This window comes from Armigeres subalbatus, chromosome 3 (assembly GCF_024139115.2).
Source record: "Armigeres subalbatus isolate Guangzhou_Male chromosome 3, GZ_Asu_2, whole genome shotgun sequence".
NCBI lineage: Eukaryota > Metazoa > Arthropoda > Insecta > Diptera > Culicidae > Armigeres > Armigeres subalbatus.
In genome coordinates, this window is record NC_085141.1 from 14225833 (window position 1) to 14246514 (window position 20682).

General features: G+C 43.2%; 1 protein-coding gene across 1 annotated transcript; it reads right to left on the minus strand.

Annotated features, from left to right (window-relative positions):
* Positions 1 to 307: 307 nt before the first annotated feature.
* On the minus strand, positions 308 to 19775 carry LOC134220677 (protein purity of essence). Its single transcript, XM_062699783.1, has 9 exons — positions 19649 to 19775; positions 19358 to 19455; positions 17357 to 17793; positions 14746 to 17292; positions 9928 to 14194; positions 5457 to 9864; positions 4907 to 5395; positions 1263 to 4843; positions 308 to 752 (listed from the first exon to the last, which is right to left on the minus strand). Exons 1-9 carry the CDS (start codon positions 19765 to 19767, stop codon positions 604 to 606), a joined length of 16095 nt encoding a protein of 5364 aa, XP_062555767.1. The 5' UTR covers positions 19768 to 19775; the 3' UTR covers positions 308 to 603.
* Positions 19776 to 20682: the final 907 nt, after the last annotated feature.

A 20682-nucleotide genomic window follows, 5' to 3' on the forward strand; every position in this document is an offset into this window, starting at 1 on the left:
ATAGATTTTCTCGGTCGCCTAAAGTCATAATCAAGCAATAACATTAGTATGGTGCCTCAAATAATTTTGATTCCAAATATTTTTGTGTCGGGGAAATCCGTTGATAGTTCTGCTTCACCTTTCTAGAACATTGTTACCATTAAAAACGCTCATCGATTGATCGGCAGTCATAGTACCCACTTACCCCGTATTTTCACTTGCCCCAGGGTACCTTACTTTGTGAATTTGTGGATCCCTAATATTGGTAAAACTGCAGAAGCATCACCCAAAACCAACGAAGATGGTGTCATCGGTAATAAATATTAAATTTTCAATTGAAGAAGAGTTTATTTGAATAGAAGATTAAATTGATAAATCACACATATTGCATTCATATAGTACTGAGTTTTTACTCACATGTTATACTTTTAGTACTGTGTTGTTGTATATTGGTGCATTTTCAAATATTATTTTATGTTTATGAAGCCCCACTACTTATGAAATACTTATTATTGGGATTATAAATATGGTCAGATATTTTAACTGTTATGTGAACGTGTTGAGAGAAAAATACCATTACCAGTCATCATCATCATCATCAATGTTTGTAATTTGGGACCAAACTCAAGCATTCGATGAGGATTGACCAGTCGCTGAGCTACCCGAAGCAGAGTTGGCCGCGGCGTTTGATGTTGATGACGTTCCAGGCGAGGGCAAAGACTGCAACAATTCTTCGATCCATCCATCTGGATTATCGATGTCACCCAAAAGACCTGCAAGTAATAAGCACATCAATAATATTAATCAATAAGAAAGATTTTCAAATTTCTCCGGAAAATCATTCTCTCAAATGCCACGATTATAACGAAGATCTAGGAATAACGTGAAAATGAACCCTCGGATCATATGTTGGAATTGGGTCTCTTAACCCTTTTAGCAATGAACACTAGCGTGTTGACTTTTATTGACTTTTGTAGTAGGTATAACTGACTTTTCAGTGCCACAGTTCGAGTCAATTGCATGGAACTACTAGAAAGAAAATCAACTACCGATGGGAGCACCCCTATTTCCATGTCATATTCTAAAGGCAGGAATATCTGTAGATCACTAGTTACAGATACCAGCCCAAATATATTTTCACTTATCCACGAAATACTGTTTAAGGTACAATTTGCAGTAGAGCTTTGGTAAAATAGTGTTTCACCACGGAAATCTTTTTGAGTTGCAGCATTTGGAAAATAGTCCTCCGAAAAAAAAAACACAAACTTGTTATTCCTACTTACCAGCTACATCGCAAAACTCGGCAAACGAAGTGCAGGGTACGTACTCATCGGTGAACGTTTCCAGTGTTCCATCGGCATGTTTTAGCATAGCTTCATCGTTACGACGGATGTAATCGAACAGTGATATCGGCCAATCCTCATCTTTCGGTGTGGTCACAGTGCGGAAGAAGTTCTTATAGATCAAATCCACTAGACCCCACATCAGAAGGTATGGTTTGTATATTGTATAATCCTTCTGTGATTTATCGTTCGGTGCCACAAACTTGCAAATGGTGTTGGGGCTCACGTGGCGTGCATGTCCAATGGTGATCATTCGTTTGAGATGAGCCAACTTATTACGATTCCAAATTCCAGGAGTGTGCAGTGCAAGCGACATGGCGATCAAATAGAGAGGACCTTCCGACTCGTAGGCGCATTCTAACCAACGATCCGATGGTTTATGTGTAATGTAAGCAGAGAGGATCATTTCCTCCCGTGAGTACGATCGCGATGAAAGGAGCGTGTACAAACTGTAGAACAGCAAATAAGGAACTAAGTGCATGTTGGATTGCGGACCACCTCCTCCGGCATCCTCATGGAAACTTTTCTCCTGTGCGAAACGTAGAAGTAAAAGCTTCAAATCATGAATGGAACTACTGAAGGTTATTTCACAACGTTGAGTAGATTCCTGCATGTAATTGTTGTGACGAGCCATAGAAGATGAAAATGACGATTCGCTGACATCTGGACCCCATAATGGCAAAAGGCCATTGCAGCGAGTATTTGCATTTTGCAATGAAGCACTTTCCCACTCATCACGGCTTCGGGCCAATCTAATCGCTGACATGTGACAATCAACGTGCACGATATTGAAATGCGTTACCGTGGTATACCCTACAGTTTTCTTTTGTTTCATTTCAAACTCCTCCACGTTTGCCCGTTTGGTAAATGTGTAAATTCCGAGCACTTTGTTCGGTTGACATGCATATCCTTCGCGGCAAATGAAACAAGCCAACCCAGTTTCTTCACGCAGTTTCTCAATTTGTGAAAGAATTGACCCTTTCGCTGTAACTTGCCCTTTCTCGTTGGTCCTCATTCCAAGGGCATCTAGCTGTTTTTCGCGGGTAGCCATCGCGAGCCGTTTCTTTTCAGCTCTAGTGAAATCACGAACTTCCTGAACACGCTTGGCCGTAGCTGGTTCAGTACACAAAGCTTCTAGCAGATTCTCAGATAATGACCCAACATGTTCGTCACTCGAAACCTGTTCTAAACGATGAATGATAGGGATAATATCTTTGGCCACTGCTAGTTGGGTGGCTTCATGTTTCGTAGCCAACCCAGTCAAGAATCGCAAAATATATTTCAATGATGCACGCGAAATGAACTCCTTCAGCTCGTCGGAATCGGTTCTCAATAAAGTTGGTTTAACACACGGCGCATGGCTTTTGATATACTCCAATGCCTTATCTACGATACCAAGACTCATAATGTAGTCCTTCAAAATTCCGCCGATTGAGTTGTGCTCGATGCCTGTAGTAAGTACGCAGAACAGCTCCATTTTGAACTCGTCTTCCGGTGAACGATCTGCATCGAATTTGTCGAAATCGAATACTTCTTTGAAATGCTCACACAGCAAAGCCATCTTAATATCATTGCCATACACCAAAGCAGCTAGAACTCGAATTAGGTGCCGCAATACTGACGGGCTGTTACGCACATTTGCACAATTGGTACAGGAAAGTAGAGCTTGTACGTACTCTGGTCCGCCGAAAGTTAGCGAGAACTGCAAGAACGAATCAAGTGTGTCCGATGCAGCTTTCGAGAGGATAGTCTCCATTATTTCCAATAGTTGCTCGGTTACTGCCGATTGCTGAGCATCATTTTCACTCTGCAGACACAATTGAAGCACTTTGAGAAGCGTATTAATTGCCCCCAGTTCTGGTTGGCAGAGCACCTCTTGACAGCGACGAACTTTCACACTGAGCAAAAACAACTTCAAGAGTACTTGTAGCAAAGTTCGAGATCTCGATACATTCTGAAGGCTACCGATGCGATCCAGCATCACTTTTAGACCATCACAGTCAGCTAAAACATTTGCCATACGATATAATTGCTCGTTGTCAACTTCTTCTTGGCTCTTGGCATTCAGAGTTTCGATAAATTCTTCTGTTGCGTCCCCAAGGAGACCACGCATACGATAAACAATTCTCATTGCATCGCGTTCTCCACCTTCTTGAAGCCAGACTTTCTTATAGACTTCCTTTACAGGCAAATCCAAACTGATGATCTTGTTGTGTACCAATAATTCCATCCCATTGTCGTCATCCAGCAACGCCACCAGCTCACAATCGATGCAAATTTTGTTTTTGACATCTCTCATCAATGGTCCCAAGCCAGCTTCGTTTGAAGGGTAAGGGTTACCTAACATTCTTCCCTGTAAGAAGTCTTCCTGCTGGGGATCTTTTTCCAGGGTCAAGAAAAATTCACCCACGTCATTTTCCTCAGGATGGATAATAGAGCACAGTCGTTCGAACATAAAAACGGGAGTTTTGACATCGGAAGTAGGTGTCTTTCTAACGGTGTCAATGCAAACAGCCATGAATGCAGCAGTCTCTTCTTCCGTGCCGGTTGTCATCTCTTCCAGCATTTCCAACAGCTTTTCTTGAGCATCATCAATCAACCGAGTCCTTTGCACTACCAGTTTTCGCAAATTCAAATAGCCTTGCAGAACAGATCCCAGAAGTTTGCCTTTGAAAGCTTTCCTGATAGGTGGATTGTCCAAGAACATGGCCATCATTTCAACCAACTGCCTTAAAGCATAACCTTGTGCCAAATCCGAAGAAAGCGTTGTCTCCTCCAAACGATGAATTTTTTCGATCTCTATGGTCAGCAGATCGGCAATCAACGAGAGAACTCCTTTCAGTGCCAGATATTGCCGCCACGGTGTTTCGTCGGCTAGAATACGATAGAGAGCTATGAATTCGGCGCTCGCTTCACCACATTCGCCAATGTTCTTGAGGAAGCTGGTTAGCAAATCAAGTATCTCTCGTTTACGCTCCGGGGTGCGACTAAGCGATGTTACCAACGCACAAGCTAATTGGCGTCCGAGCCGAGAGTTGGTATTGAAAAGAACGGGTTGCAACCATGCAGCAGTCAACTCCAAAGGAACGGGATTCACACCCTTGTTCAGCACCTTCTGACGCCAACGTTTCCCGTATTTTTCAAACAAATAGGCGTTACGGTAGCGACTGCTCTTATGTTCCAATACCGAACGGAAGCTGCTGATCGGAGTTGTCCCTCCAGCTTCTGCTGACGCTGAATCTACTGTCAGTGCCAACTGAATAGTAGTGTCTTCAGCCCGCGGAGTTGCTGTACCAGTGATTGGTGGCATTCGGGCTTTCCAAGCTGCAAATGAATGTTGGGGATCGTTTGCAATCCACTTCTCATAGCTTATGGTGAGACCTTCGGTTGGTTGAACAGTACACAAGTCTTGAGTGGTCAAATCTTTGTTAGTTTTGCTCGTTGGCAGCGGAGGGCACATCAACGATTGTACTATACGCAAACATGGTTGAATAACAGCAACTGCTGGACCACGGACGTCTCTGTAATATCATAAAATATTCAAATTTACAAAAATAAATTAGATTGTGGCAACATTAACATACCTTGATGCCTGCAGGAACAATTCAATCACCGTCCGCAGTTTCAACTCCCAGCATGAATCATCTTGGGCTGTCATTGATTCTAGAAGCGACATTTCGTGCCTAACAGCTGAATCCAGGTTAGCTAACGGAACTGTACCGCTTAAGGCCATTTTAACACGATCCTGTAAAAGCTGACACAAACCGGATGTCGCTTCTGGTAGATCTCGAGTCAGTAAACACAGCAGTTGTCGGACTTCATCTTGGATTTGATTTGTTCCGCGGCGTAGATTATTGAGAGCTAGTTCCTGAACCAAACCTTGATTGCACAGCCCCACCCGACAAGGCATGTTGGTAGCCATTGCTCTGAGCAAAGTTAAACATTGTTCCGTCGATGCTAGTGCGCAACCGTAGCATTTGTTAAGCGCGACCGCCTTTTCCGATGAAGACCCAACGGTCAGAATCCCGCCACTTGGTGAATCCAGCTGGCTGTGGTCGTACGCTACCAGTTCTCTGTGGGAAATATATGAATCATTATTAAAATCAAGTTATTTACCCTTTTGGACGTCCATACCTTCTACACGCCTGTACTTTCTGGATAATTTTGCTCAACTCTTCGAATGTGGATTTTGATTCCACGCAGTACTTTTGGGCCAACAACTGAATAACCTTGTTGACTTGAGACGAACCAACAACAGATCCGATCAATGTTTCGTCCAAAGTTCGATCTAACTTGTGCTCAGCCACCCTCTGGACAAGTAGTTCCAAAATCTGTTTATTGTTCTGCAATGTTTTGTACGAACGATCAGCCTTCTCCAATGATGCATGAATCGTTTGCACGGTTTTTGTTCTGTCTTCAGCCGATTCAATCGGATCAACAGCACAGCAAGCTCTTCCAAAGATGCTGTAATCAAACTTCGCATATTTGCAGAAACCACACGAATGGCAAAGGAACGGATCTTTCTCGTCGTAGTTGATGGCGCGACATTTGTGGCACTGGAATACGTTCTCACCACAGTTTCCGCAAACTCCAGGATTAGCTGCCACAACTGCACTACATCGAGGGCACTGAAGACTTTCGCTAGATCCGCTCACCGTTTCGTAGAAATCGGCATATTCGATCATTAGGTTGCAAGCCGTTATCGGAAGAGAGAAGTCTATCTTAACATCCGTTTGCCCGGATTGGAGAGTTACCTTACGAGCCTTGTGCCACATCGAGGGACGGTTTTTGAGCTCGACTACTGCCTGCACGGTGCGATTGTTGTAGTAAATGTTTATGGTGCGCACCATTTTTGCTCGTTTCAGATCAGCAATGCGGAGAATGATCTTCGAAATGGTATGGCTTTGAACCAGCTTCACGATCGTGGTAGTTGTTGTAAATTTGGAATCTACCTTAACAGTGGAAAGTTTTATATTTGAATAAGGAACTTCCGGGTTATTGCAGACCAGACACGGTTCCGACTCTAGATAGAAGCCTTCCAATTCTAGCACGTGTCCAAGAGCGGAGTAGATCGGTGCATTTGGATGTTTCGATAACAGTTCATTTTGTTGGCGTAAAACAGAGACTGCTTGTGCTGTGTAGTCCGGAAGTTTGTCGCTTAATGACTTGGTATTTAGGGTAAGGAACCCTAACAGATCTACAAATTGAGCAGTGCGTTTGCCATACGCCGGTAACAACGGCCAGAGACCCCACAGGCATTGCAATAACAATTCTTTGTTCGCTTCGCTGCTGTTTTCGTAAAAAGCATACACCAAACTGTGGGCTTGCCAGCGGATGGCTGTTGAATTAGTTTCCAATAGGAAGCTTCGGATGAATTTGGTTAGATTCTGGAACGGGACTTGATTGAATATCTGTGTAACCAGTGCCACGCATTGAGCCGGATCAAATTTCGATTCTGTAGCAGTATCGGATTCCTCCGATTTGTCACGATCTTTACGTTCCTTTAGCACCGATATTTTCATACTCGTTGACGACGCTGATCCTGAGTCCTGTTTTATTCCTTGACTATTGCAGATTGCCGATTGTAGCAGCTGTAGGATAATTGATGATACACCTTCCTCCAATTGACAGCAGCTAATGTTTAACAGTGATGGAAGGATATCGGAATTGCGAACGCAGAATTTTTGCCAATTTCCGGTACGAATCGAAGCGATCTCCTGACAAGCTCGGAAGTGTTCCGTAAGCTCAACTAGTGCGTCATAGCTCAAAATAGCGCTTGTGCTAGATCCGATTGACGAAATCGGTGGGGCACTACCTTCACAGCATTCCCGTACGGATTTCATATGGGTATCTAGAGAATGAAGATCACGAAGCTGGCGATATTTTTCCTTGTTACCACAAATGTAAAGCAGCAGCTTCCGAACCTGACGACGCAGCACAGGAGATTGCATGTACATCATATACTCGCATAAAGTGTTCGTCATATATTCACAAAGTAGGTGATACCAATCGTGTGATGAAGGGTGACCCGATGAAAGCTTCAGTATTTGATAAGGCAAGCGAACTGCCATTTCTGTGAGAACCTGAGGGTAAAGTTCGAAAACATCTGTACAACCTTTGACGTATTGACGAGCGAAGAAAGGCTGCATATCAGGAGACAGTCCATACAGTGTCGCTTTAAGCAGATTATTTGTTGGAGCTCCACCAGGCGTAGTTATAACAGGGCCAGTATTTGTGTTGGCCGTTGTGCCAGACAAAAGTTCTTCATTGCTGGCAACGTTTTTCCAGTGGGGGAGGAATGATTCCATAATCATCAAACAGTAAGGAATGGCATTGTTCTTCATCAAAGCATTGGCAGTTGCTTGTGCTACGAAGGAAGCATTGTCCAGCACAGCTTGGCTTAAGCCAGAGGAAGATCCAGCCGCAGCTGATGACGATGATGACTTAGATTTAACTTTACCCATCAGAACTCCAACCAAGCGAAGGATGATCAGTTGAACTTCCGTTTTTGATGTACGATTTGACATCTGATAGGTCTTTGTGGCTGGTATCTCAAGACGATCGATTAGTGCTTGGAGTAGACGATTCATTACCTGTTGATCAGCTTCTTGGCTACCATCCAAGTCCGAAGTTAACATGAGAATAACTTGCATAAATGGAATACATTGCGAACCGTTGACTGTGTCTAAAGTTGCGAAATTATCGACCAGCTTGCTCAGGATTGAGTATCTCAAAACATGCAACTTGCACGCATTTTCTCCACCGGTTTCATCGATTTCAGGGGGAGCCACTGGTTGTGGTGGTATTTGATCTACCCCGGAAGTCCGGGGAGGGGATGGATTCGGTTGTTCATCATAAGTCGAACTCCTACCAGAAGTTCCGCCGATGCTTTCCACTCCGCTACAACCACTCTCAGATCCACCACTGCCGCTTCCTGGGTGCTCTCCTGCTGGGGAGGTTCGTAGAGTTGACCCTTCTGTAGCAACGTTTGATATTTCGTCATCATCGGAACCGCCACCGGATACATTCGACTCAACATTGAACGATGATCCTCCTGCTATTGCCGCAGGCAATCCCGGAGCTTGATTTCTATTCCTTCCTTGATATTGAGCAATACTTTGCTGCAAAGCAGCCAGATCCGTCTCGTTGTCTTGCAAACTCAATGCAATGGCAATTTCCATAATGGTTTCATCATCCGCATCTGGAGCTTCCAGCAGATGTGGGAATCCCACTCCCAACAAAGCTTCCAAAGACGCTAAAGCCTGATTTCCACCTGACGGTTCCAGTCCAAGTGACTCTATCGCATCCACCTCTTGCATTGCTCCGGCATAATCTTCGTTTGCAGCAGCTCCACCAACGGCAAGACTACTAGATCCGGAAGCCACTGATCCACCTACTGCACCAGCCGATGAAGATGGGCCAGACGATGTAGAGGGTCCTGCTATGACAGAAGTCACAGTCGATGGAGTTGGTGTTGAGCACACAGGGGGACTTTCGATAAGCACCTTGCGACGTCGAATTTTTGGTCGCAATAGACGAATCATCGCCTGTTTTGCGCTATGACTGATAATCGGTGCAGGGTCAAGCAGTAGTTCTACGAAAAATTTGGCCATCAGCTCAATCATGTCGCTATCGGACAATGCAAACGCGTAGATGATCTCCACAAGCGAATATACAACGGCTTCAACATGCGACAAACCCTGTTTCACGATGGCGAGTGGTTCCTCATATGCCGGGGTGATTTTATACAAATCTTTCATGAGTTGCATCAACTGTTCAAGAATAGGAAACTGGTTTTCCGAGCAGATTTTTGTGAGTGCTTGTGGTCTCTGGATTGCAACTCCACGTGTCATCAAAACCACTCTATAGAAAGCCTCCGGATCGATATACTTGTAGTCTCTGGCATCTGCCATCTTCTTAAGCTGTGCGTTGATATCCGCTAAAATTTCCTTGTCCTTGTAAGCATGGTAGGTTGTTTTATTCGGATGGCAAGTGACAAGCACATTGCGAGCATCTTGTTGAACCATGTTTGTCGTAGGGAATAGAATCAGAGATGTAGCCACATCGACGGCTGTCTGTTTGCAACTTTCATCGCCATTTGGTCCTCCAAGCAACGACAATCCACTGTCTAGTACCTGAAGCATTGTGGACACCATTTTATCCAAAGGTGTGATCATCAAGCCCGAGCTACCATTTCCTTCTCCATTTTCACCGCCGTTTAAAGAGCTAACCATTTGTCCAGGGGTTTGTGTCGTTGAGTTTAGCTGTGAAGAGCCCACGTCTTCGGATTCTTCTGGCCAACCGAAAACGTCCTTAGTTTTTCCATAAATTTTAATGCTGTCTAAAATGGTTATATTTTCAGCATCCTGCGAAGGCCCGAAGAGGATACTGAGCTTCTTATCGCTTTGAAGGCTTTCTTCTCTAGTTAATGGAACGTCGAACCAACGGGCTCGGGTTGCCACCGTTGGTACAACACGACCAAGAATAGTAATGCTTTGTGGTGCCTTGCTTACTTCTTGTGAGCCGATTGATATACGGATTCCTGTGAAGTAAAATAAAAGAATCAATAAAAATTGAATTGAAATGCATTACTAATAGAATTCACCCGTCATAACCATGTTAGGATCGTTGTTCATGACGTCCAGTGTGAAACCGTTGGCTCTCGTAGACGTAACATATAATCCGGTTGAATTCAAACGATGCTTCAAATGTTGAGTGTTGTAGATCTGCAGCAAATCATTTCCGCCATACTCAACTTCGTTCATCAGCGTACAATGTTCGAAGAAATCGATCGGGAACGTTGGAGCAGAGCCAGCACCACTCTTGCCAGCGGTCTGACCTCCACTGTTTTGTTTACTCGATTTTTTCGATTTGCGGGACTTAGAATAGCCTGTCTGGAACAGGTGACCAATAGGTTGAATTTCGGGAGACAACCAGTACCCGGTGTTCTCCGGGTGTGCAGCGTAGATTCGTAAACTACCGTCCTCACATAGAAGAATCAGTGTTGTCTTTTCCACACCTGATACTGAATGACGAATGGCTACCATATCCATGATTTTGGCCTTCGCATTCTGTGCCTTGATTTCTTGGGCGACGTAGCCGTCTGGTTTAATCATGAAAATGACCGGATTGTTGAGGTTTTGCATCATGGCACAAATCAGACCTGGATGTCCGGGGATTTCGGTCCATTGGCAAAGAGGCTGAGTCAACGATTTGGAGAACACTTTCGACGCCGGATTACAGATGAGATTGATCACACATTTCACACCTTGATTGACATTCGTCAGCGGAGCCATGAAATTGCGACCCGCCACGTAACTGAAGAACAGCATCTGTAGCACGTGAGAATAGTAAATCGACACTCCTCCGGCTAATATCTGCCCGTTGTCGTCGGTGATAGAGGGATGATCCAGTTCGAGAGTACTGGTGACGTAGAATGGGCCGTGCTTGGCAAGGCTCTCATCGGTCAGCGGTTGAGTGTAAATGTATCCATGAGACGACATTATCAACATGTAGTAGTTGTCCTCTTGGTGCACGAAAGTGCAATCTCTGATCTTTCCACTGGGTACGAGGAAATAGTACTGCGGACTATAACTGTCTTCTGCTAGATCGTAAATCTTCACAAAGTCCGCTGTAACAAGGGCCAGTTTGGTTTGGGAGCACGGAAGCCAGATGGCTCGTTTGATGAAATTTCCGGTTTCAAGTTGGGGCGTCAAAACAATGTGTTCGTTTGTAGTTCCGGTGCTTGTGAACGTAAGGATATGGCATTCCTTAAGGCCACAGACTGCAAGAAAATCTTCATTCGCCGGGTTAGATGCCAACGACAAAACAGTGCATGGAATCGGCGCAGACGCAAGTCTGGTGAGGGTCAGCTTCTTTTTGGCGGCATCGGCTTGCTTCAGCAAAGCAGACAATTGCAGAATAGTAACTTTGCCTTTCTCATGCGATACGGCTAGTTGTTGGCGTTTGCCATGCGGCGAGGCTAAACAACATAGGGCTACGCGACGAACCAGATTCGATGATAGCAGTTGTTTGATTGTTTGTCCTTGCTCCCCGGAGAAATTCATACGCACATTTTCGAATGCTCCTTCCTGTGATCCTAAGGTGGCGACCATGATTTGATCGCTGAAGGAATATGATTTTTCTGGCTGATGTAAACGTTCCAGTGCGTTACGAGCACGAAGATGACATCCAACTGTTGAATATTTAGCACAGTGGTCCTTAATGGTAGGCATTAGGGAATTGAAGAACGACAAAATACTCTTCACAACGACTTTCCATTGATCTGGATTACTCAAAGCTTCCTTGGAGCTTTCGATTATTTTCGCTAGCAACTGTTCCTTTTCAGACATTTGACTGCTTCCAGTTTGATTCAGTTGATTGGTCGGACTCGACGCTGTTCGTCTCAATGAGCTGGTTAATAATAAGGACTCTGCTTCGGATGTTCTTGGCAACGCTGAGCCTAAGATTGAATCTTCACCATGGCCTGAATTGCTTCGTCGCGATAATGCTTGACAGGATCCATCTTCTTTTGCACCACAATCGCAGAAGAAATTACCGTACTTAGCGTAACTAATGTCGTGGTTTTTGTGACATACTCGGGCGCAGACCGAACAGACACCAACGCCGTCAACCATTTTGCAGGTGTGGCAGTAATACCAATGCTGATTCATGAAATCTTTATGAGTGATAGAAAATGTACACAGCTTATTACTGAGACTGTCTTCATCGGAATCTTCAACAGCACTGTCATCGTCGTCACCTCCCAAATCGTCCAGAATATCTTCCGCATCCAATGGTGATTCTTCATCCCATGGCGGATTGATGGAACGGCTACCATTCGATCCCAAGCCCAGCAGCAAATCACTCATGTATTTCAAAATTGCAGTTACGTTTTCTAGTTGAACCGCAGCCTTCGATCCACTCTTCGGCGATTTTCCTTCAAGTACTTGATTTTTCGAAATTTCCAGCCAATCGATAGCAGCTGTAAACAGCATAGCGTGGCCACGACCTTTACCGGCGTCAGCCAGAGTTATCATTACTTGAAGCAGATCGGCAAACTCGATAGCTTCTTGAACAGGGCATAGCAGGTTGTGACCAATCTGAATTAAAGCTTGGAACAGAGATTCTGCCACGGATGGTGCGATTCTATTTTCAGCCACAATATATTTTACCAAAGCTTGCAACAACTTTCCGTTCTTCTCCAGTGCTTCATCTACAGTATCATTTCCGGTCCGACTCGTCTCTTTTTGCCAGGGCATTACCATACATTCGTAATCAATATCCATCGCATCTGGATCACCTCCAACTGAAGCATTATTAGCGGTATTGTTTTCCGATGTGGCTGAAACAGCCAACTGATCAGTGATGCTGGGAATGGCAGACACGGTTGCCATATTAGTTGGAGTCGGTACGTTACTCGATGCATTCGATCCTCCAGCAGTCAAGCTAGCCCCTCTGGGACCAAGTAGAATGTGACTGAGCCAACTTTTTAGTTTTGGTGAATCGGCATTCACTAGTTCGGCAATGCAGCTGCAAACTTCTTCTTCATCAAACTGGGCATCGAGCTTTTCTGATGCGGCGAAAAGTTTCTCGAAGAATTGAAGTACTTTTGTTGAATACTTCTGGGACAGGCTGGTGCCAGTGAACGAGAGTAATATCTGAACAAGATTACCCTTTTTGCTTTCGAAGAAAAACTCTCGCATTGCTTTCAAACCGATGATTTTATCCAACATAGATTCCCAAAATTTGATGATACTGTGTAGGACAGTTTCTTCGATGTTGATCGTTTGTCCTTGGGATGATAATTCGGTGTATTCGATTAAAAACTGGTAGCTGTGGCGCAAAATGTTTGAATATGCCAGCAGTTGGTAGGTTTCCGAAGTGGAATCTCCCCCCAACAGGGATTCCAAACACTTGTTAACAACATCATACAAATATTCTGCACGTAGATCGAAAATCATCGGGATCAGAATTTCCTTCAACTCGTTGTCCAACTCTTTGTCGTCATAATTTGGTAACATATAGTAGACTAAGTTGACACAAGATTTCAGAGCGTGCTTTAGTGACAGTAAGATTGAGTACGATAAGTGCTTAGACGTTTCAGTCAAGTGACCATCGATGACTGTTAAAGTGTGCACCTCCACGGGAAACGATCCACTTGTGAAGTTGTCCTCACTTGCAATAGTAAGATTCTTACGCCATTCCACTGAGATTACGTCTTTGTCCTGACCTGTGACCAGTGCGATTAACTGGGTGGACAGATCCTGGCAAAACGTGTTCTTAGAGCCACATATTGCAATCAACGGTTCAATCAACGATGCTGGAATTTGTCCACTCAGATTCTGGAACATAGTCTTATAGGTTGCATCCTTCACAATCCCGAGGACTTCCATCAATTTCGACATCAAGCTACGAGTGAGATCATTTCGAGATGCCATTTTGACTGTTTCCAGCCCAGGGCCAGTGGTAGTGGAAGCGTCAGTAGTTAGAGCCACTCCTGCTGTAACTGTTAGTTGCTGTTGCCCTCCACTTGCGACACTTGATTCACTAACGTTAGAACTGGTTGACGTAGAACTGCTGTTACTGCTAGTCGAACTGCTGCTGCTAGTACTGCTACTCGACGAGCTGCTGCTGTTGTTGGTTGACTTTGTTTTTATGTTGACTCCTTCCTTTTCAGCCCAACAAATGGCATACAGATGCGATACCAGGCTGTCGAGCAGAATAATCTTGGACAATCGTGGCTGTTCCGGAACGAAAGAACTAGCAAATGATTCCAGTCCCAACACCGTGAGCTTCAGGCTATACTTCATGTCGGACACGTGATCCGTTAGACGATTCCATAACGCCTCCGCGGATTGTGTGTACATGCCCTGGAAATAAATTATTAGGATATTAGATATTTTGTTGTAAACTGGGTGGAGAACAAAACTAAAAGCAAATTTTTCCAAAAAACATAGTGAAGGGCTGTTCGACATAAATCATCCGCACATTTAGCTATTTGCTGCATTATACACAATCTTATTTGACTGTACACCGTGAAGTAACATCTTGTATCTAATTTCATAAGTTCATCTTACTACAAAAAAAAATGTGTACACTGGATTCTGTTTTTACTCGATTTCCACTTTCTTAATTTTGCACCCATCCTAAATGTTTAACACCATGTGATTTTTCTTTGAATTGTTAAGAATTTTTTGAAACATGTTGCAAAGATTTTTGTGGCAAATTGAGGTCACACGATTAAAAATACGAACGAAAAAAAAATCGTGTAAAAACAGAATGGTATGTGTGTATGGTTCGAACCAAAAAAGCCAGGGGATTAAAACCCAACATTTAAATTAGTGTACTTTTTCATTAGGAGCAAATCGCTTGTCGTCTGTTCTACGTTTCAACTGAATGAAAAATATGAAATTTAACTTACCTGCTTCACCAAACTATTAACGATCAAATAATGCGAATGAGTAATCGGATGTAAACACCGAATCGACCACAGCAACGAATGCAGGTTTGGAACCTTCTCGTGCATGAGCGCCTCAACGTGCTGTGTCGATGGTGGCAGTCCCAGTAATAGCTTCCAGCACAGACTAAAGCAATAGTGCACTGCACAGAGCGTCTGGAAGGGAATCCTCGCCAGACACATATCCGTGATACTGAGGATGTCGATCAGGGCGTCGATCAACCAGGGATACTTCAGCTTGTCCGGTGTGCACAAAATGAAATTCCACGCCAATCCGTCCAACTTGAACTCCTGTTGAATCTTGGTGTCGACCGTTGTCAGAGAGTAGAACTTTGGTTTGACTCCACTGACGCTGAATTCATTGGCCAATTTGCGGTGCTTATCTTCAATATCCTTACGACAGAATGACATCATCTTAGTTTTGTAGTTAATGAGATCAGCAATTTTCTGTTCCGAATCTAGGGTGAAAACACTGAACAGATTCCAGCGGACTTGCTCGAGCAGAACGTTGGGGGGATTGTACAGGTGTTTCATGAGATACTCGAGGAATAATAACAGTCTCGATAATAGCATGATCTGGTGATCGCGCAACGGTTTTTCTGGAGTAACAGAGCGACAAACTTCTGAACAACGGATAACTCCGCCTGCGGTGAGCAGTAATATGGATTTCTTCTGCATAAGGTTAAGCGAATGGAATAGAAATAGTAACAGTTGTGCATGTTCCACGTTAAGGTCCTCGATTTCAGACTCGCTTGGGATAGTTTGATTAGAGCAGACGCCTTCCACAAGGGTATTAACCAGGCGGTGCCAAACTGAAAGGCATGCCGCTTCCTTCTCTTGCGATGGTTTCAGCAGAAGTATTTGGACAAGCACTGCCAGAGTTCTGGAGTAAACCTGAAGAGGCCAGATATTGGAATCTTGAGTCCATGGCGAAACTCCTAGATGCAGAAGAAGAGCTGATTGGAGCGACTCGTTCAGCAGTGAATTTGATATCAGATTATGGAGATAACGTCCAACTGCACCGGAAAACTTTACCATTGCATTCTGCCATTGGAGGCATCCGGAGTTTTCAGGTTCACCTCGTGCCGAATCCCGATCCAAATCTCGAAGAATGTTGGCTACCAAAACCATTTGCTGCTCACTTAGACCGGTTCTTACGTACCGATTTAGGTAGATGTGTTGCCCACCAAGTGATGTGTCGAAGAAATTGAAAATTAACGAGCTTAAGTTAAGATATTCATGTGGCTCGTCTTTTGCTGGAACTAGGTTGCTTCCATGACGCTTCTCGTCTTTCTTTTCCTGCTCCTGTGATTCGGTCATCTCTTCGTTGGCTTCCGGAGAAAGAGTTTCCTTAAACCAAAGTCCTAAGTAACTGTCACTGTCTTCCTCCTCTGGTTCGCTTCCTTCCGAGCATGAAAACGTATCATTGTAATAAGTTGTTGAATCGCTATAGCTCATTGGTTCACCTTCGTTCGTGTTCTTGGTATTTATTCTGCGCAGAGTGCAAGCTTTCCGGTAGGACACCGTAGCTAAGAACGTCATCAACTGTTGTAAAGTGGCACTATTCAACACACGAACGACTCTTTGAATAGATGTGTACTGGCCAAGAATATCGAAACCAGCGGATTCGATGCTGCTATATTCTTCGTCATCTGAACGAGAATCGATCTTCAAATCTTCGATGAGCTCTGTCAACAGTGTAATGCTATGGCGAGCAATAGCTGCGTTGAGTACTCCGAATCCCTGTTGAACCTTAAAAAGGTTTACTCGTAGAGCAGGTGTCGGTGCGGCAGTTGAAGCCATTTGAGGGACATCGAGTGTTTTCAACGGACTTCTTCCTTTCAAGTTTTCTTCTGAAGTCTTCACGGATGCTGTCTGTTGCGAGGTGCCACTGGGATTTCCAGAAGCGCCCATAGTTCCCTGAATTCCGGATATCAACAGCCATGCTCCCATGCAAACGTGATTCTGGTAGATGTGCGTTCGTGTTGAATTCTTCAGAATACTTCGGACTTTAGTGAATATTTCCAGAGCCCGATCGACAACAATTCTAGCGTAGTCCTCTTCTTCATCGCTTTCCTTCTGGGATTGAGCACTAGACGATTGTTGCTCCTTTTGTTGTAGCTGTGTAGACGAAGCACTTTTCTGTGAACCACTGGCGGCCATGGCCAGGACGCTGATGGATGTTGATGTCAGAACGGCGCAGTACAAAGCAGACATTGCGCATTGAGATAGAAGCGCTATTTTGTTTGGCGTCAATGGTTCGACCACTGGCAGCGATACCGCCAGCAACAAGTTGGAAATGTCTGACTCAATTTGAGACAGGTTTGCTTTAACAGCCCCTGCCTCCACTGTCGTAATGGATAAGTAAAGCGGCTTTCCATGAACGGTGCATTCCTCATATTTAGCGCGGTATTTGGCCAACGTGGTCAACGAGTTGGTACACCATTTGAACAGAATGTCACCTCCGTTCGTTGCTTGTAGACATTGAAGGTTGGATTTCACGAACAGGTCCTAAAAAGACACACAATATAATTAAACCGATGTTATTATTCTTAAAATGTTGGAGCATACTAACCGTGCAATCAATTTGCTCCTCACTGAGTGCAGCAAATGTGAACATTCCGGCACCGAGCGGAGTCGTAAGTTGTTGTAATATAACAGTGGATAAATCCGATCGCGACCGTTTCATTTCGCTTTTGGGACTTTCTTTCTCTGATCCGCTACCACCGGAACTGACGACAACACCTGACTGGCCACCACTGCTGCCCACAGAGGGAGATTTCCCGTGCACTTCCGGATACTTCAGATACTTCATTACTGATGCGGAAATAATTGACGAAGCGGATGTATTGCTTGTCGGATGCTCCGATTCTCTGCGGCCTTCGCATAGCACCTTCAAAGCCATCAGCAGAATACTCGGCTTATTCGGAGCATGGGAGTCCAGATGTTGCAGTATGTAACGAATCAGCACGGTTGCCGCCTCAGCGATTTGAGGAAGTTGGGTTTGGGATACTGAAAGAGACAATACTGTGTAAATACGCTTTTTCAACACACTGTCAAGTGAGCTATCGGTTTTGTCACACGAAGACTATGAGATCACTTCAAAATCAAACTTTTGATGGAAGGCCCGAAGCTCATACACCCGATTCTTTTTTTACACGGGGGATGCGTTCCGTGTAAAAAAAGTTTTCAGTTCAAAATTCGAAAATCCGTGTAAAAAAAGTTTTATGATTTCTCGACGAATCATGCAAAACGGAGTAACTTTGCAAAAAAATTGCATGGGATTTTTTTTACACGGCCGTGTAAAAACAGAATCGGGTGTACTAATATATACCAGCTGACTCAGTTTGACAAATCGTATGATTTGTATTTTGCGTATGTACCATTGTATGTGTGCAAAAACATTTCAAGACAAAATTTTCAAAACGACTTATCTGCTTTTGTAAACAAAGATTCAAACGACGATTTGACGAATCCGATAGCTTTCCCACACAAACCAGCACTATCAATAGGTAGGTGAAGGATTCCGCTACCTGTTGATGGTGTTGGTTTGCGTGGGAGAGCTATCAGATTCGTCAAATCGTCGTTTAAATCTTTGTTTACAAAAGCGGATAAGTCGTTTTGAAAATGTTGTCTTGATTTATTTCCAGGCAATTATCTTTAATCGATTCATTCATAACGAAGAATATATTGATTGGTTATTGTGATCAGCAAGTGTTTCCATAAATTGAAAAAAATACCTCGTTTTTTCTTAATTTTATAATACACAAGATCAAATATGATCGAATGGAAGAATTACATTTATGGATATCAAATGCTTTCAATAATTGAACAGCGCCTTTGTACCCTTTGCCAGCAACACTGTGCTCATTACTCATAAAGGCACCTAACAAACCCTTACCATAATACTAAAACAATATAAGAATCATTTGCCTTGCATGCTCCGATATTCCCGAGAGTATTGTCATTCCAATTGAAAATCGATGTGAGCTCGCGCGGCAATCGATTTTTTTCCTTTCCTTTTTTTCCTGATGTCGCAACTACTGTGAGAAAACTCGATTGTCGCGAGAGCTCACTTCGGTTTTCAACTGAAACTAAATTCTCGAATATTTCCATAAAAGCAGAAACCACGACAGCATAAAACTAAAGCTAGCAAAACAAATTTTCTTAAGTTGACAAAATTTGTCGGATCTCTCTCATTATTATAATTCCGATAACAACAAAGCTTTGCGTAGCTTCTCTTTTGTCGCTAATTTTGCATACTCATCAATGATTGATTGTAATTTATTACATCCTACGTGATTGAACCTTTTAGTTACCTTTATATCAGGTCCCTGAAGACCACCATAAACACGTTGAGTAATAAATTACGCATGTATAATTTATTAATAAATTACAACATATTTTTTTGGAAGTCACCATCGTGAGTTATTTCCAAACTCTGACTAAATTATCGGAACCGTCCTTGCAAAAACGTTACCGGTTGCGTTTCTCCAATGATCAACAAGAATCGTCATCAGACAATGGGCGATGCGATGACACGAAAAAATCAATATTAGGTATTAGTAATACTTACATGACGTGACTTGGGTGGCAAGATTTTCCGCCGCCAGCACCACAAAGCTGTCGAAAAACTGCTTGTGGGCGGCATCATGATCGATAATCTCATTTTCACTGTGGGAAAAACAAAACAAAAATTAATAATAACAACTGTAACATCCGTACATTGCGGAAAAAAGTGGAACTCCACTGGTGCTACGCATTGGGGCTCCAAAGGCAGCCATTGTTGCGAAATCACCAACCCATTTTTCAATCGACGATTATTCGTCGAATAACACCAAACGGTGGAAACTAACTAGCCACCTACCTTTGGATAATAGTTTTCACTAAATTAAACACATCGTTTTTGCTAATATTCTCACTTGAACTACTTAAAAACGGTTTTAAAACGGCAGCCCAATCTACTCCTCCCGAATGTGCAGCCATCTTGGGTTTCCTTTGAATGAAAAATTTACACTGTCACGAAAAGTGTCACTTTTTTTCAGATGTCTCCCGAAAAGGCCTTTAAAGTTAACATGATCGTTAAAAAATTACGTCCATTGTAAATATAGGTTAAAAAAACCCAGATTAATCCACCTAGCGGCGATGATGCCTTTCTCGTGCATCGTAAAATGTACTGAAAAAATCACATAGGAAAGGTCAAAAAAGCACTTTAGGGGGATAGATTGCATTTTTTCTATCATTTTGCATGCTTTTGCATTAATTACTATGCATTGCCACCATACTTGAAAAAAAATAATGTTTTCGGTTTTAAAATTTTTTTTCCAAGGGGGGACCCTTGGGAAAAAACAATAATTTTTCAATAATTTCAAAATGCCCATCGGGCCAATGTTCAATAGCAAACAATGGAACCGAATTCCCTGTCGAATTCAACTTGTTGCGATTAAATCGGGTAATGCTAAGTTCTAAAAGGTGTGTCTACAAAATTTGTACACATACACACATACACACACACACATACATACATACACACAAACAGACATCACCTCAATTCGTCGAGCTGAGTCGATTGGTATATAACACTATGGGTCTCCGAGCCTTCTATCAAAAGTTTGGTTTTGGAGTGAAATTATAGCCTTTACGTATACTTAGTATACGAGAAAGGCAAAAACTCCATAATATGAGGAAAATTGTAAACATTGCCCTCATGATAAGTCACTCGTATTTAAACACGGGTAAAACAAATTCAAACACTGCCCCCGTATGGTGTCAAATGACGTCATGATGCAATCGTTAATTTCAAATCACTAATCTCTTCCCCTGTAGGTACATTATTACAATATATATCATATTGAAAAATTCTAGGAAAAATAAATTTTATTAGCAAAATGTGAATACTTT